The 19,246-nt window shown below is 46.0% G+C and overlaps 1 protein-coding gene across 2 annotated transcripts in view; it reads left to right on the forward strand.

Moving 5' to 3' along the window:
- The first annotated feature begins 1,444 nt into the window (after positions 1–1,444).
- LOC146075594 (adhesion G protein-coupled receptor E3-like) overlaps positions 1,445–19,246 on the forward strand; it is a 74,872-nt gene continuing 57,070 nt past the window's right edge. For both annotated transcript variants that reach the window (XM_083184978.1, XM_083184979.1), the window contains exon 1: positions 1,445–2,431. In XM_083184978.1, the coding sequence (XP_083041104.1) occupies positions 2,386–2,431 (46 nt within the window). In that variant the 5' untranslated portion in view covers positions 1,445–2,385. The remainder of the gene's footprint in view (positions 2,432–19,246) is intronic.

Raw genomic sequence — 19,246 nt, forward strand, 5'->3', positions numbered from 1 at the left:
GACACGCGGGCATGTACTGAGGTTCAAGGAAAATAAATTCTGTACTGAATAAAGAAGAGGATTCTTCACCATTAGTGCAGTAAAATTCTGGAACTCATTGCTGGTGGTGGTGAAAACAGCAACTACTCCTAATGAATTTAAATCAAAACTGGATACATTTTTGGCCACTAAGGGAATCCTATAGATATGACGTACTCAAGTCAGTAGTTACAAGTTAGATAGGTTGAACTCGATGGACTAACGTCCTTTTTCTACCTTAATTACTATGTTACTATGTATGTATACAGCAGTATCAATGAACTGGACTTTAATGGAAATACCACTGGACTTTATTGGACTTATGCAGCAGTATCCCTGGACTGGACTTTAACTGCAGTATCACTGGACTTTAAAAGCAGTAACACTGGACTTTATTGGCAGTATCACTGGACCTTAACGGCAGTACCACTGGACTTTAATGGCAGTATCACTGGACTTTATGGCAGTGTCACTGGACTTAAATGGCAATATCACTGGACTTTAATTGTGTTACCAATGGACTTTAATAGCAGTATCACTGGACTCTAATGGCAGTACCACTAGACTTTACTGGCAGTACCACTGGACTGGACTTATACAGCATTATCACTGGAGTGGAACTGCAGTAGTATCACTGGACTTTAACAGGCTACAGCAGTATTACTGGACTTTAACCGCAGTATCACTGGACTTTAATGGCAGTACCACTAGATTGGACTTATATAGTACTATTACTGGACTAGAACCACAGCAGTATCACTGGACTTTAAAAGCAGTATCTCTGGAGTGGACTTATACAGCAGGATCACTGGACTGGAAATATGCAGTAGTATCACTGGACTGGACTTTAATGGCAGCAGTATCACTGGACTGGACTCAGCAGGACACAAGTCACCACACCACAGCAGCACAGCACATCCTTCCTCTCCTAAGCTGGAGTGAGGAAATGGCACCGCCTGCAAATATATAGGGTCCAGATCCCGCGAAATCCGATGGTGGTATCTTGTGAGATCCCACGAGTTCGGATTGGGGGTTTCCAGGGGGTGTACGGATTCCCCTAATCTGAACTCGCTCAGCCCTACTATGAACCCCTGGCTTGTACTACCTGTGCTCCTGTACACTATAAAATTCCATTGATCACAAAGGTTCTTTTGCATCATTCCAACTGTTTTGCATAAGTGGCTGTGAACTTACAAGGTACCGGGAATGCTCTACTTACCCTTACAGAAAATGCTTTATTGGGTGGATAATAAGCTTCCTCATGTAAAAACATCTTCACAAGCTCTCTTCCCTCAGTGGTCTCTGTGTACTTGTAGATAGACACTGACAGGAAACAGTCATTGTTACCACTTCCTCTTAAAGACATAATCAGAAACATCAGATAAAATCATATGATAAGACCTTAGATGCAGAGACAGGATCTCATCAGATACAGGGAAAAATTCAGTTGAATTATCAGTACAGAGAAGAGAAAAAAAATGCAACACTGACCACTGTGGAAACTGCACACAGAGACACCATTTGGAATTCTTCTGCTGGATACGTTTTGAGGATGCGATAAAGTCACAGTATCCTGGGATTCCGGAAGAACTGCGCAGGGAGTAGAAGGAAACATGATTGCACAGCATTGGTGCTTTCAGTGACTGCACAGCACTGGGTACAGCTACAGTAGAATATAGTGAGAAAAGTGTACAGCACTGGGTACAGCAACAGTAGAATATAGTGAGAAGAGTGGTACAGCAACAGTAAAATACAGTGAGCAGAGTGTACAGCACTGGGTACAGCTACAGTAGAATACAGTGAGCAGAGTGCACAGCACTGGGTACAGTTAGAGTAGAATACAGGGAGTAGATTGTACAGCATTGTGTACAGTTACAGTAGAATACAGTGAGCAGAGTGCACAACACTGAGTACAGTTACAGTAAAAATACAGCCAGCAGAGTGCACAGCATTGGGTACAGTTACAGTAGAAAACAGTAAGCAGAGTGTACAGCACTGGGTACAGGGGTGTAATACAGTGAGCAGAGTGCACAGCACTGGGTACAGTTACAGTAGAACACAGTGAACAGAGTGTAAAGCACTGGGTACAGCTAGAGTAGAATACAGTGAGCAGAGTGCACAGCACTGGGTACAGTTAGAGTGTTATACAGTGAGCAGATTGCACAGCATTGGAAAAAGTTACAGTAGAACACAGTGATAAAGTGCACAGCACTGGTTACAGTAGAATACATTAAGTAGAGTGCACAGCATTGGTTACAGCTACAGTAGACTCGACAGTGTGGACATCTAGTGATTTAGGCATAAGCAAACTGAGATAGAGTAAAAAGGATATCAGAATTGCAACAAAAAGGAACAAAAACTCAGAACATGGATCAGATGATTCCCATACAGTTCCTCCTGCTGACGATGATCGGTAATGTGTGTCTTCATTATGCACAGCATGTAAATCTACATGAAGTCTCTGCTGGGTAACTGTCTGATTATATAGAAGAGAGGGTGATGGGCAGGGCTGGATTAATAATGGGCCTGATGGAGCTACAGCTCCAGGCCCACTCCAAATAGGCCCATTTTGTAGCTGAGATACCGCCAGCCGAATCTGGAAAAATTTTCCCCCATAGGATAACATGGGACCCGCTAATTCCGACCTCCACCCGGTTCCAACGGCTGCCAGTTCCCCCTCCGGCATCACAGAAGCTCGAGGTTAATCTCAGTTGAACTCAAATCACTGGGCCTTTAATCTGATACCTGGTCCATATGAGTTCATTGGTTCTAGAGATATTGCGGGTAAACCAATTATTTTTTCATTTGTGAAATGTAATTTCATGGCTGTTCATGTTGTTTGAGGACAGATTTCTCTGGAACCAAACGGCCCAGTTTCACGGGACCAAAATCATTTGAAGCCTACATGTAAATGGGTCAGTTGGTTCCGAAGAAATAGCTGGTTGTTTAAAGGGGGCAGGGTGGTTTTTTTCTCCCTCTCACACCAGAAAATGCAGGGACTAGGCTGGTGTAAAAGGGGCCAGTCCGGGAATGTCCCTGCATAATCCTGGGACCATATTCCCGGGTAAATCCCTGCATTTCCTGGTGTGAAAGGGGTATTATTTCAAATATCCAGGACCTGCAGTGCTCTGAATACAGCCGGGCAGCCCTCTGCTCTTTGCCTGGCTGGCAATGGCTGTCATTTCTGCCCGGCGGCAGTTGTCCTCCAGTTACCACGAGCATGTATTCCCCCTTGGCAATGAGCATGTAATCCCACATGGCAATGAGCATGGAACCCCTGGCAATGAACATGTAGGTAAGCAATACTTATGTAGCATAAATTTTAATAGGCATTATGGTGTTTGGCATAATACGTAATGGAGATTATGGTGTGTGTCTTAACATTGGTGTGCAATGCCCCTATTTATGAAGCATTTTGTGCATTATTGCTCAATCTGTTTGGTATAGTGCAAGCATGTCCAAACTATGGCCCTCCAGCTGTTGTAAAACTACAAGTCCCATCATGCATTGCCACAGTTTTGCTATTAGGGAATGCTAAAACTATGTCAAGGCATGCTTGGACGTGTAACATAGAAACATAGAATTTGACGGCAGATAAGAACCACTTGGCCCATCTAGTCTGCCCCTTTTTTAAACATGTTACCTCAAACCATATTTGATCCTTATTTTTTTGTAAGGATATCAATGTGCTTATCCCAAGAATGTTTAAATTGTACTACTGTAGTTGCGTCTACCACCTCTGATGGTAGGCTATTCCACTTATCTACTACTCTTTCTGTGAAGTAATTCTTCCTCACATTTCCCCTGAATCTTCCTCCCTCTAGTTTCAGTGCATGTCCTCGTGTTCTGTTGCTCCTCTTCCTGTGAAGAATGTCTCCCACCTGTACCTTGTTAAAAACCTTGATATATTTGAAAGTTTCTATAATGTCCCCCCTTTCCCTTCTCTGCTCTAAAGTATACATATTAAGATCTTTTAGTCTTTCCTGGTACGTTTTGTGATGTAGGCCATGCACCATTTTAGTTGCCCTTCTTTGTACAGTCTCTAATGTATTTATATCCTTCTGGAGATATGGCCTCCAGAACTGAACACAATACTCTAGGTGAGGTCGTACCAATGACCTATACAGTGGGATTATTACTTCTTTCTTTCTACTGCTGATACCTCTACCTATGCAACCAAGCATCTGACTTGCCTTCTTCATTGCTTTGTTACATTGCCTACCTGCTTTTAAATCCCCTGAAATAGTGACACCTAGATCCCTCTCTTCCTCAGTAGTTTCCATTATAGTGCCATTTATACTATATTTAGTCTTTGGATTTCTGAGGCCCAAGTGCATGATTTTGCATTTTTTGGCATTAAACTGTAGTTGCCATGCTCTTGACCATTCCTCTAATCTACCTAGATCCTCAATCATTTGTTTTACCCCTCCTGGTGTGTCTACCCTGTTGCATACCTTTGTGTCATCTGCAAAAAGGCACATTTTACCCTCAATTCCATTTGCAATATCACCAATAAAGATATTAAAAAGCACTGGTCCAAGTACAGATCCCTGGGGTACTCCACTTGTAACCTTTCCCTCCTTTGACTGTACTCCGTTTACTACAACTCTCTGTTTTCTGTCCTGCAACCACACTCTTATCCATTCAACTATCTTAGAATCCAATCCCAAACTTTCAAGTTTATTTAACAGTCTGCGATGTGGGACAGTGTCAAAAGCTTTACTAAAGTCTAGATAAGCTACATCTACAGCCCCACCTTGATCTATTACTTTAGTCACCCAGTCAAAAAAGTCAATAAGATTTGTTTGACATGATCTTCCCCCAGTAAACCCATGCTGTTTTGGATCCTGTAAATTGCAGGTTTTGAGATATTCTACAACTCTTTGTTTTAAGAGTGTTTCCATCAATTTCCCTACTACTGATGTAAGGCTCACTGGTCGATAGTTGCTTACCTCTTCCTTGCTTCCACTTTTGTGCAGTGGGACTACATTCGCTGTTTTCCAGTCCTCTGGGATTACTCCAGTAGCTAGTGACTGGTTGAATAATTCTGTTATTGGTTTTACCAGCTCCCCTTTAAGCTCTTTTAGTATCCTTGGATGTATCCCATCTGGCCCCATTTATTTATCAACTTTCAGTTTTCAGAGTTCTGTGAGGACTTTCTCCTCTGTAAATATACTTGTCTCTCCCTCAGTTTTCTCACTATACTTGCAACTTAACTGTGGCCCCTTCCCCTCTCTTTCAGCAGTGAATACTGAGCAGAAATAATTATTAATATTATCTGCTATTACATTGTCCCCCTCAAGAAAACTTCCACTCTCTGTCTTCAGTCTAATTATTCCACTTTTTGTTTTTCTACTTTCACTTATATACCTAAAAAAAGTTTTCCCCCTTTACCCACTGACCGGGCCATTTTCTCTTCAGCCTGTGCTTTTGAACATCTGATTACCTTCTTAGCCTCCTTCTGTCTAACAAGATACACCTCTTTGTCCTCATTCTTCTGCGTTTGCTTAAATTTCTTAAAGGCCAACTTTTTTGCTTTCACAATACTTGCTACTTCTTTTGCAAACCACAATGGCTTTCTTTTTCTTGTGTTTTTCCTAACTCTTTTGACACAAAGTTCTGTTGCTTTTAGAATTGCACTTTTTATTTTTTCCCACTTATCCTGCACCCCTTCCAAGTCCCTCCACTCTGCCAAAGAATCCCTTACAGAGTTTCCCATCTCTATAAAATCAGCCTTCCTAAAATCTAACACCTTTGTTTTTGTGTGCGATGAGTCAGTCTCTGTCTTTATTTTGAACCATACTGCTTGATGGTTACTGGATCCCAGATTTTCACCCACATTTACATCAGATATTCTGTCACCATTTGTAAGTATTAAGTCTAATATTGCGTCCTTACGAGTGGGCTCCCTCACCAAATTGCTGGAGGGATGCTCCTTGCAAGGAATTCAGCATGTCCCTACTTCTGGTGGAACTTGCAACAGGCAGCTCCCAATTTACATCAGGTAGATTAGTCTCCCATGATTATCACCTCTCCTTTTAATGCCATTTTATTGATGTCCTGCAATAGGCTCTTGTCTAGTTCCTCTTCCTGACCTGGTGGTCTGTAGATCACCCCTATACGAAGAATCGCCTTCTCCCCTGTTTCTATGGTCACCCAAAGGGTGTATTAAGGTAGTCTTTATATATTTTTTCACATATATTACAACCCCTCCTCCAATTTTTCCCATTCTGTCCGTCCTAAATAAAGTATATTCTGGTATAGCTATGTCCCAGTCATGATTTTCATTGCACCATGTCTCTGTAATAGCCACAATATCCAGTTCATACCTTGTCATTATTGCAATTAGTTCTGGGATTTTATTTCCTTAGCTCCTAGCATTTGCACACATAGCTCTTAAAGTTGTGTTTGTGCTTCTCCTGCTGCTAGCTATGTTCATCTTTCTGCCTATAGCTATTCGGTTTTGATTGGCGTTATCTTTTGTTGCAGTGGATTGGCTTCATGTTCCATTTTCCTGCAGAGACTACGGGGGAAATTTACTAAAGGAAATTTGTAAAAAATAGGTGTATTTGTATCCAGAAATACACTTATTTTTGACATTTACTATCCCAAAAATACGGCAATTCGTATTCGTATTGATAGCACATCAATACGAATACGAATTGCCGTATTTTCGGGATAGTAAATGTCAAAAATAAGTGTGTTTCTGGATACAAATACACCTATTTTTTTTACAAATTTCCTTTAGTAAATTTCCCCCAATACCTCTAGGTTGGGGGAGCAGATTTCTTCATTCTTATTTGGTTCACTGCCCCCCTCTGCTAGTTTAAATAGTTGCTTATGAAGCTTCCAAACTTCTCACTTAATATTCTCGTTCCCCTTGAAGATGGGTGCAGGCTCTGTCTTGCCAGGTAGCTTGACTTTGACCTAAATATCCAAATCTCTCCTCATTGCACCAATTCCTTAGCCAAACATTGAAGTTTCTGATTCTCAGAGTTCTATCTTCCCCTTGGTGTACTGGCAATACTTTTGAAAAAGTTACAGTGGTTTCCACCTGTTTTAGAGCAGTTCCTAACTTTCTAAATTCATCTTTTACGGCCATGACTTCAGCATTAACCAGGTCATTTGTGCCTAGGTGGACGATGACATCCACTTCCCCATCTTTTCTTGCTGCCTTTACAATTCTTAGCATGCGTTCTTTATCTCTTGGAGCTGTGGCTCCAGGTAAGCACCTTACTTGTTTCTCTACAGTGAAGTTTACAACAGCTGGAGGGCCTCTGTTTGGATATGCCTGGTATAGTGTGTATTTTGGCTCTATCCATGTGGCAAAATGTGTATTTTGCCTTAATCTGTGTGGCATAACGTGAATTGTGACTCAATCCGTGTGCCATAGTGTGAATTTTGGCTCATTCCAAGTGGCATAATGTGTAAGAGGCAAGTACAGTATAAGGGGGTTACTATTGTGTTGCATGATTTGTATAAGGGGTATATGGTGTGGTAAACTTAGAAGACCACATAAAAGGTGCTGAAATGTTGTCTACCAAGTTTCGGCTTTCTGTATTTTTTTATGACTGGAGTGCCGCCTCACCCCGCAAGTATCTTAGGACATCGGCATCCTGCGGGTGCACCTTTGGAGTACACCCGCCAATATATCTCCCTTCATTTTTCTTATGCCAGCCCCCTGCCTTTTCCAGGCATATATAATTAGTTGAAAAGTATTTACACAAATAGAGACACACCCATGAGCAGACCACCCAAACAGAACACTGGTCCCGCACCCACATTATTAGGTGCTGGCCACAACCCCTATTATTGCACATAATACACCCTTGATCATTTTCAGCTCCAGGCCCATTTAAACCTTAATCTGGCTCTGGTGATGGGCATACCTTTCAACTTTAGAAATATTGGATGCAGGACTGTGCCTGAAAAGAGGGAGGAGCCTATGGGGTAAGGCCATATCACTATGACCCCATGACCCCTACTGTGCTTCCCCCTGCACTGATAGAATCTACAGCTATTCAGTGATCACCAGCTTCCCAATCTGCCACCCCCTTCCCCCGTGACATTGCATCATGCAGGAGGGACAATGGGACAGTCTGCAATAAGCGGGACTGTCCCACTGTAATTGGGACAGTTGGGAGGTATGGTGGTGAATATTTTATGCCCCCTCCGTGCTAAGGAAGCAATAGAAATATTTCCAGGTCTTGGGCCTGACTGATACCCATTTCACACCGCACATACCTATTTCACACCCTGGTTGTTGCCGGGTCGACCGGGGTCACTGTGCGGTGTAAAAGGGCCTTTTAAAAAATCCCGGGTCTTGCAACTCGGCAATCTGACCAGGTTAAAAAAAGGGTTTTACCGGGGTTTGACCCAGGTTACTGGGCAGTGTGAATGTATATCCTGGGTCGCGCATCCCAGGTCCCATTCACACTATACGGAGGAGGCAGCAACTCCAGCTTATGGACCGCTCCTGGACCGATCTGTGTCAAAGTCCTGGGTACGACCCTGCGTTTGTGAAATGTGAAATGGGGTATGAGAGTCACACATACAGGCCATATATTAATGTGGCCATATATGAGATTGTTTTGTTAAGCCTTCTATCCTGATTCTGGCAGGACAGCAGGGCCGTCTTTTCGTATGGCAGTGCTATTTTTGTAGGAAAATAGGTTCAGGAACTGTGGGTGGGGCCGAAAGTGGTGATATGGGAGGAGCTACAAAAGGGGCGGGTCATTACATTTAAAAAAACAAACAAAAAAAAACATATAATTCCTCCCAACAGTGGTAGTAACATAACAATCCCCAGCAGCAAAGTGGAGAATATGCGCGCGCCTTAGGCACACAAGGGACACAGCATTGCAGGAAAAGACTACTTTATACCGCAGTTTTGCAACCTGCACGCCGAGAATTGGCCCACTATACATATGCCCCACTCCGTAATGCTTATTATACATATTCCACACACCGTGATGCCCATTATACATATGCCACACACCGTGATGGCCATTATACATATGCCACACACAGAGATGCCCATTATACCTTTGTCATACACCGTGATGCCTATTATACATATGCCACATAAAGAGATGCCCATTTAACATATGCCACACGCAGAGATGCCCGTTATACATATGCCACACACAGAGATGCCCGTTATACATATGCCACACACAGAGATGCCCGTTATACATATGCCACACACAGAGTTGCCCATTATCATATGCCACATACAGAGATGCCCATTATACATATGCCACATAAAGAGATGCCCATTAAACATATGCCACACACAGAGATGCCCGTTATACATATGCCACACACAGAGATGCCTGTTATACATATGCCACACACAGAGATGCCCGTTATACATATGCCACATAAGTGCCAATTACCTACATGATCAATGCCAGGGGCTTCATGCTGGATGCCAAGGGGCTTCATGCTTGATGCCAAGGGGGACTGAATTTGCTCATTGCCAAGGGGGACAGAACTGTGCAGCGGCCCGCTACCGCCTGTAGTGTGCAGCAGGGAGAGAGGGTGGGAGCGGTAGTGTGGAGCAGGGTGGGTGGGGGCAGTAGGGTTCAGCAGGGTGGGGGCAGTAGGGTGCAGCAGGGACATCTCTCCCCTGCCAGTGTGCGTCTGAGTCCCCTCCCCTTCCTGGGCTGTTCTGTGCAGCCTGTGCTGCTCCCTGCTCCCCTGCCCGCTGTGTCCGTATTCCAGAAGATAGACGTGCTGCTATGTAAAATTCATATCTATCGCTGGACCACCAGCCAATAGGCGCTCGTGATCCAGCAGCCATCAGTTGATTGGCTGCTGGACCGCAAGCGCCCATTGGCTAGCGGTCCAGCGTGAGACGTGAATGTTACATAGCAGCACGTCTCTCTCCTGGAGTCCGTAAACAGCGGGCAGGGGAGCAGGGAGCGGGCAGGCGATGCCGGACGGCCTGGAGCAGGTTCCGGAACACCGTTCCTGATGACGTCATTTTTAATTTGAACTTCAGGAACGGCGTTCCAGACCGTTCCGGCTGAAAAATAGCCCTGGGATTAATGGGCACTTGCCCAGGGGCCCGAAGTGTATAAGGGCCCTACTGAGGATCCCCTTTTTCCAGGGATACCAGAATTTTGAAAATCGGCCCAGGGGAACTGGAGATATCCAACTTCAAAGCAGCAGTCCACATCCCACCTGTTAATTGCAATTCCCAGTCATATTTCTCAGGTTCTCTCTGACAGGGAGTGTTTTCTGAGAGTATATTCCAAAAGCTGTGACTCCCTTTCTGTCGACACTAGCGGCTTGTCACTATCATGCCCAGAACCAGAGATATCATACTTCCAGCAGCCGGTCCCTACTCCAGCTCCAAACATCTGGTGTACAGTTTTACATTTTTGTCAATGGATTGCTCTGGCTCCTGATCTCTGATCCCCAAGTTCCCAGCACCTCCTGAAAGTTGGGACTCTAGGTTTTTATATGGAAGGCTAAGAAATCTATTTCCAGAAAATGGCGATATCTGCAGTCAAACAAGCTGCCCTTCCACCGGAAAATTAAAGCCCATTCCATTATCCAACCCTCCCCTGCGTCATAAAACACCCCCTACCTCCCTGGAAGTCATTTACAAGGGACCCTTTATTCAGCTCAGTGCCCCACATGTTAGTGTTCACCCTCCCACCACCTGTGCAGTGAAGGAGAATTTAGCAGAAGTTACTGCTCCAGGTCCTAAATGTTGAATGCCACCCGTGGTAGATCAAAGCTGCTGCTGATTGCACCCCCACCCCTACCCCTAGGGGGGAGAATGGGTAAGGGCCCCAGTGCATTGCTTTGCCCAGGGGCCCACACTGCTGTTAAGACGGCCCTGCAGGACAGTTCTGCTTTCAGGCCCTGTCCTGCTATACCGTACGCAGATTGCAGTTTAATACTTGCCTCCTTTTAGAGTTGCTGAGAGGCAACACGTTGGGGGGCGTGGCCGAGGCTGATGTCATCAAGCCCGCCCCCATGCCTCACAAATGCCACGATTTGCATGTCCGTGATTCACATGTCCGCGGAGAGGAGGTGGAGCTTATATGATGTGAAATTATGATAATCGTGTCCTTTAACACCGACCCTCTCCGCGGACCTGCAAATTCTGGTATTTGCATCAGTGGGAAAGGGGGGTACGGGTGCTCTGAGGAGCAAGCGGGAGACATGCTCCCTTTCCCGGGGGGCCTGGAGGGGGAACCAATTTCCGTAAGCGTACCGACCATTCCGGAAGGGTAGGCAAGAACATATAGGGCCTTATTCTAGTTCACTCTTAGAAGCAAATTCCTTCTTAGCTGGACAAAACCATGTGCGCTGCAGGGGGGCAGATGTAACATGTGCAGAGAGATTTAGCTTTGGGTGAGCTATTTTGTTTCTGTGCATGGAAAATACTGACTGCTTTATTTTTACACTGCAATATAGATCTCACTTTGAAGAAAAACCCCACCCAAATTGAATTGCCTCTGCACATGTTACATCTGCCCCACCTGCAGTGCACATGGTTTTGTCCAGCTGAGAAGGAATTTGCCTCTAAGAGTGAACTAGAATAAGGCCCATAATGTGCAATGTGCTTGGGAATGAGTTTGGAGCAGTGGCGGTATTTACGTATGGGCTGCAGCCCCCTCATGTAAAATCCGCCTCTGTTCTCTGCCCAAGTGAAGCCAGAACAGTCTGTGAGACTGCTCTGGTTTCACTGTGACTGGCAGCGACTTCCTATTTGAAGTCCGACCTGCCAGTCACCCAAGGCAGTCCCATTGATTTTAATTAATAACTTAATTGAAATGTACAAATACAATACTGTAAACCAATCTGTAGAGCTTGATGAGTCACTCTCCGATGACGTCAGCATCCCGCCCCCGAAAGGCAGGTGGCCATCCCCATACGCATGTGCCCATGCAAATGCCCCATCTGACCCTCCATCTGTGAGCATCTTGGAGACTATGCAAGTCTCCAAGGGCGCCCGCAATGAAGACTTGAATATTCGCTTATGCGCATGCGCAGATCTTCACCATCAAACTCCCCATATGAATGTACGAGGGAGTTCGGTAACCAGAATGACCTCCACAGTTTGCTTCCATTTGTCCCCATAATTTATGATTGAAAGCCACCAGTACTAGTTTTGCCTATTTCATTGACCATAATTAGCTTAATTGGTCCTGGACCACCAACCCAGGGCACCCCTGCAAGGTCCTCGAGGCACCCCAGGGTGCCATGGCACATAGTTTAGGAATCACTGCTGTATACATATACTGATGTACTGGATTATTGCAGTTTTCAAATTGGAAGTGATCTTCTTCTTGAGTAGACACTGAGGTTTGAGTTTGAACTTTTATAACTTGAAAATTACCAAATCTTCTGCATCTCTCTTTCTTTCTCTATGGGGTAAATTTACTAAGATGGGGGTTCTTTTGAAGGTGGCACCAATTTTACTTGTAAAGGCCCATACACACTGGGCGATTATGAGCTGAAAGCTGCTCCAAACACCAAGTTTGAGCCAAGTTTGAGTGGCTTTCAGCTCAAAGCCGCCCAGTGTGTATGCCCAGATGAGCGGTGATTCGCGCTCCCACATCACCGCCAGGTAAGCCGCTCATCTGCTTATATTACCAGCAGATGAGCAGCATTGTGGACGGCTTTACATAGCCCTGCGCTATGCAAAGCCACACCCCCCCCCCCCTTGACAGCGCCGGGCAGGGGGAAAGCCACTCAGTGTGTATGCACTGAGCGGCTCTCCCCCAACGTTGACAGCGGTCATCGCTGGGCATAATCGCTCAGTGTGTATGGACCTTTACAGTATTTATTTAGCATCTTCTAAAAGATAAGATACAGACTCTGATTGGTTGCCATGCGCAACATCCCATTTTCAATAGAACGCCCATTTTAGTGTATACCCCATATTGTTAGATCAACAACATTCTCTTACCAGCCTTAGATATCGCATGATTGATTGTATTCCATCGTCTAAGAGAGGTGGAGACAGGGCTAGGTTATTGCTCCAAAAAGAGACATGGTGGATCCATCAATTGGATTCCATTGCACCGCGAGGTTTAAATGAACATTTTTCGTGATCTGTATTTCGTTAATCCAGTGATTCTGTTTGATTCCTCCTCCCATATAATGCTTATATATATATTTATTTCAATTATGTTTATTCAGTTTATATGTACTTGTGGTAATGTGATACTTTTGTAATAGCTGCCGCCGCTACTGTTTTTCATTAACCGTTGTTATGGTGATGGTGGTTGTCACGGCCCTTAGGGGATGACGTCAGCTATGTTAAACGGCGGGTGTTTGGTCCCGACCCCTCCGTTTTTGCCTGCACGTGGTGATGTCTATATTAAGGTCAGTGTCACTTCTGTATTTTATCCTGACGACAAATTAAAGATTTGAAACATTGATACAGACAGAGGCGTCCATCTGGTTCCTGCAGGGCTGCCACTAGAAATGTTGGGGCCTGGGACTGGCCTACAGTCTGGGCCCCCAGCAGCACAGCGCCATACTTCCGACTGCCCCCCCGCACGCTCGCCCCCGCCTGCCAGCTCCCCCTATCTGGTGTCCATTACTTACCATCACCCATGTCGCGCATCATCCTCCGGCTTCTTCAGTGTCCACGGTCAGGTCCGGAGCGCACACTGCACAGTGTAGCCTGCAGAGCGCCGAGCCCCTCTGTGTTCTAAGCTTGGCACTCTGCAGGCTGCACTGTGTATTGTGCGTGCCTGGCAGCCGGCGCCAGGTGGGGGAGGCTGTGTGCGGGTGCGTGTGTGGGCAGCTGCCCAGGCCCCTCCAGAGGCCGGGGCCCAGGACAGCTGTACCCAGGGCACCCCCCTGTCGGCGGCCCTGGGTTCCTGTATTATGTTATGAGTGCCATGCCATCCACACCATTATATATATATATATATATATATATATATATATATATATATATATATATATATATATATATATATATATATATATATATATAGAGGCAGAGATGCAGCTGACTCTGAATACAGGCGGATATCTCCAGTGCTATATGAATCACCCAAAGCCTTTGCTTTGTGCATGACTCAACTTTGGAAATTGCAATCAAGACCTTAAATTCACAATCTCATTTGATTACAAATTGTATGAATGGCAATAATGTTAAAAAAATGTAAATGTTTTGAAAGGATTGCATGCTGCTTCATATATATATCACTGACAGCCCAGAATTCAAGTTATACACACAGGATATGCTTGTTCATTTCACGGACAGATCCTTTCATACAAGAATGTAATAGCTGAACTCAGGCAGTGGTGCAAGTTATATATACATATATATACATACATACATACATACACACGGGGCAACAGAGGCAGAACTCTGGGAGGCAATGGAGTCATCTGTCGCCGGGCTCCTGCTCTCAAGGGGGCACCTCTCCACCACTGCCATTAATTGAAAGCAATCAAATATGCTTCTGTGGCCGAGTTCTGAAATATATGTATATGTTCTCTCTCTCTCTCTCTCTATATATATATATATACAATATATAATATATATTCATAACAGACTATATATATATATATATATATATATACAGTGGTCGAAGTGGGGCGGTATACGGGGGTATGGCATACCCCCACTTTAATCTGAAGATAAAAAAAAAAAGTTTTTTTTCCCCCTCAGGATGCTCTCTGATCACTCAGCAGCACATATTGTGCTTTTGTAATACCCCTGTACAACGGGGCAGTCTGGCAGGGGACGTTGATGGACAGGGGGGTGTCCGAAGGTGCGCACTATATTCACTCTTTACTTTTCCATACCCCCACTTCAAAATTTCCACTTCGACCACTGTATAAATATATATATTGAATAACGTTGTGTGTGTGTGTTGGGGGGGCACCAATATTCCTCTTGCCTCCGGGCAACTGGGATGAACTTATGCCACTGCGGGGAAATGTTTCCCTATTTTCTAAGTGATCTGTCTAGATTGCTTAGAAATGAAGCACACATCGCACCATGTGTATGCCCCATAGTGATCGTGATGTATGGTCCCACGTGTCGCCATCGCCAGCTCAGATCTTTAGCACATGCAGCCAAGATCTTGTCAGATCACCTGCATGTGCATAAAGAACATTGAGTTAGCACTGATCGCCCATACACACATCACTATATGTGCATGGGTGATCTAGCCACTGGGAAGCTCAAAGGGAATCTAGCCTACATCAGCTGCCTTGCCCAGCATGTAGGCTAGGCAGAAATTGCCTTTTGTGTATGAGGCTTTTCACTCACAAACGTCTTTTACAAGAAAGTCGATGTAACGTTTTTGCAATGGTTAAAAGTTAGATACTATAGGTAGTGTGATATAATTACCACTCTTTTTACAGCAACAATTGCGGTCTCTGATGAAGCCGCTGAACATTGGTTGCGGAGAAACGCGTAAGCCAGAGATCTCTTTCTTTTTCTGGTACCAGTTTTCTGAACATTGATCGTGAACATCTATCCTTATGTATCAATGATCAGTATCTATCCTTATGTATCAATGATCAGTATCTATCCTTATGTATCAATGATCAGTATCTATCCTTATGTATCAATGCCTATTTCCCTATAGAATATAAGCTTGCGAGCAGGGCCCTCCTACCTTTTGACTGTCTGTGCATACCCTGTTTGTTTTATCACTGTCTCCTTTGTAAAGTGCAACGGAATATGCTGCGCTATATAAAAAACTGTTAATAAATAATAATAAAAAAACATTTCATTGGCGGATCCAGACAAGGCTAAACACTGGAGTGCTAACCAGACCTGGGCCCTTATTCTGATTCGCGCGGTACGGCCCGCGTGCGGCCGTACCGCCGATGTTTTCCGTCTGCACATGCGCAGAGGTCAATCTGCGCATGTGCAGGCGAATTCGCCGCACATAACGTTACTACGCCGCAAAGGGGGCGTATAGGGGAGTGAGGGGCTTCATGCCCTCATTTCCCTATGTATACGCCCCGCGTTTCATGGGCGTTCCCATGCAAACGCGGGGCGTACGCATGCTAATGAGGGCATGACGCAACTCATGGGGGCGGAAAGCTGACGTCGCCGGATGTCAGCTTTCAGCCCCCATACAAGCTACCACACGGACGATTGTCCGTGTGGTCTCAGCTTGCGGGAGCTGCCGCGGCGTGCGGACCTGCCTTCGATGGTCGACGACCATCGAATGCAGGGGGCAGCTCCCACCATGGTGGAGGCGTAGCCTCCACCATTTTTATGCGGATCGCCAGCCGTCCGTGTACGGACGGCCGTGGCGATCCGTAGGGTGGGCGGGGATTCGTCTGGTGCGGTCGGAGCCGCATATGCGGCTCGACCGCACCAACCAGAATAAGGGCCCAAGCCGGGAGCCGCATCCAGCCGTTACCATTGGGTGGCCACCGGTACATCTACAACCACATTTGGCTGAGGCCATTGACCGCAATTGTTGCTATAAAAAGAGTGGTAATTAAATCACACTACCTATAGTAACTTACACCCATTGCAAAAAAGTTAATTTGACTTTCTTCTATCTACTAACCAACAAATCAACTACTAATCTATGCCGTTTAAATGGGACTAATCACATGCATCAAATAATCTATTAAGCAACCATTGTAACGACTGCTTGTTGGACATAAGCTTCTCCGGGACTTGTGATAAGGATCTGAGAGGCCTATAATATTGGCCCTTATTCTGGTTGATTCGGTCAGGCGTGAATGCGCATGGGGGAGGGATGTTTTGCATCTGCGCATGCACAGCAGCATTTCTGTGCATGTGTATACTCTGGGAGCAAGCGAACTTGGTGCAAAATCTGTTCGCCGAGTGCACACTCCCTGCCTTTCGAACAGGGAATGGAGAGGGGCATGGAGCGCTGGCCTGGCCCATTAGCATATGTGAACGCCCATTGTTTCATGGTAATGCGATCGTGACGCACGTGTGGGGGGTGGACAGCTGACATAACCGGATGTCAGCTGCCCGCCCAATTCCTTGGAATGGTACACGCATATGTATGAGTGGTCTGGACCACCCTTTCATATGCGTGTGCCTTCACCATTATTCCATGGTGGAGGACCATCGAAAGATGGGGAGGTTCCCAATGCGGCACGTGAAAGGGGTGGGTGTACCAGGATTCGCAGGGCAGGTTCTGGTTGACTCGCAAGGGTGTGAATTCTCCCCCGAGTGAGTCAACCAGAATATAGCCATTGTGTATTGTGCGGCATACAGGAGGCGGGACTGTGTACTTGGCCGTAGTCTTTGGATGGTGGATTTATTCGTATACCTACAGGAATACGAATACGAATGCAGGGCCGTAACTAGGGGGTCAGGTGCCCGGGCGCTGGATAGGGGTGGCATCGCACAGGAGGTGAGGAACCTTGCATCCAAGTCCCATTCTCCCTGGCACCCAGAAGCCGCGGGACAAGAGTGCCAGTACGCCGTACCACTCTGCCCGCATCCCCTGCTGCCATATTCCCCTCTGGTGCCTGCCACCACTGAGAGGAGAAGAGCAGAGAAACTGAGAGGACGCTGTGTCCTATGTGTGTGAGGCCAGTGTCAGCACCAGTCCGGTTCCCCCTCCCCTGGCAGTGACATCAGGCGGAAGCCCCTCGTTGTGCATGTGATCTATGCCGGGAGCCGGAGGGAGATGCCACCGCCAGGATGCCAAACAAGTGCCCTTTTCTTTGTGCTGGACATGATGTAGACCCTGCGAGAGCGCAGCCACACGGTGCCTAAGGTGGAGGAGGCTATCCCACTCAGCAGACTGGGCGGTGAGTGCGGCCCGGAGACCCCCAGCTACCCCTCACCTTCCAAGCATCAGTGTATGTGCTGGCCCCCTATAATGTAAGTGTATAATGTATGTCCCCCCCCCCCCCCCGCATTATTGTGGCTTTACCATCAGTTTTGTTGTGTTTTTGGGGGGGGGGGGGGGGGGGGGGGGCAACAAATGACTGCCTTGCTCCGGGCGCTAAAAATATGCGACACACTGTAATACCCTTACACTTTATGCAACACACTGCAAGGCCCATTACAAACTTTGCCAATAGTCACAGCCTAATAAACACATTAAGTAAAAAAACACATAAACGCAGATCAACACATAAAAATGAAAAGTAGATAAAACATTTTACAATGGTGCTGCGGCAACATGTTTATGTGCAGTAGCTAGGGTTGCCACCTCAGGCATCTTCGATTCCTGGAGATCCCCCCCCCCACACACACCTTCATGTGCGCGTGCGCTCCTGGAAAAGTGGGCGTGGCTTTGTAAAACGGGCATGGCATTTTCACAAAAGTGGGCGTGGCCTCTAATACAGACATGTATTGAAGTCCCTATTGTTACATTTAATAACACATTTCCCCTACTGACAACTCCTACGCAGAGATACCACATACATCCTCTCCTCACCCTGACACCAACTTCACAGCAACCTCCCCCACCCCCTCACTTCTCTAACATGCATATCTGCCCCAAACACTCACCGTCCGCACACACAAATCCCCCCCTCAACACTGGCCTCACCGTTTCCTCAGCTGACAGCACAGACAGCAGAGGTCCCCTGGGAATGATACACAGTAGCAGTAGGCTTATCTCTCCTCTGAGGCTCAGTTTGGGAGGAAGCGCTGCTGCAGCATCCTAAGCTGTTGGCTGCACAGTGCTCCTCCATCCTCTCCTCTCCCGCGGCCCAGTTTAAATATTTCTGGAGGTAGAGGGAGGTGTGGGGCGGACAGCAACTTGCAAGTGCTGGAACTAGCCATGCTATCTAAAGTCAACTCCATGCCGAGGTGGATAGTGGGGGTATGAAAAGGTCGCAGGACGCGTACCACCGCCCCTTGCGGGGCTCGCTGCGCTCACCACGCTTCAGGATGGCGTAGATACTGGGGGTTACATCTCATTGTAAGCACCCATCACATCTCATGGCATGGGTGCTTGTACAATTAAAAATCGCATCGCATGCCGCAATATTCCAGGGGGATGCGATGCGATGAGATTTTTAGGAGCCCATACGATGGAAATCATGGGCGCCGTGATAATACACAAGTACCGATTTGTTTTTTTGTTTCACAGAAGAGACACAATAAATAATTTATAGTCCCCTAAGATGTGAGCAGTGTGAATTCTCCTGCTGTTGGGTAGCTGATTATTACGTTCATGCTGATGGTTATCAATGTATTCCGCTGAAGTCTTCGGTTAACCACAAAATGAAATGTTTCATGTGCTGAACTGGAACTTCCTCTTTGCAA

This window comes from Crinia signifera, chromosome 4 (genome assembly GCF_055691185.1).
Source record: "Crinia signifera chromosome 4, ASM5569118v1, whole genome shotgun sequence".
NCBI classification, from domain to species: domain Eukaryota; kingdom Metazoa; phylum Chordata; class Amphibia; order Anura; family Myobatrachidae; genus Crinia; species Crinia signifera.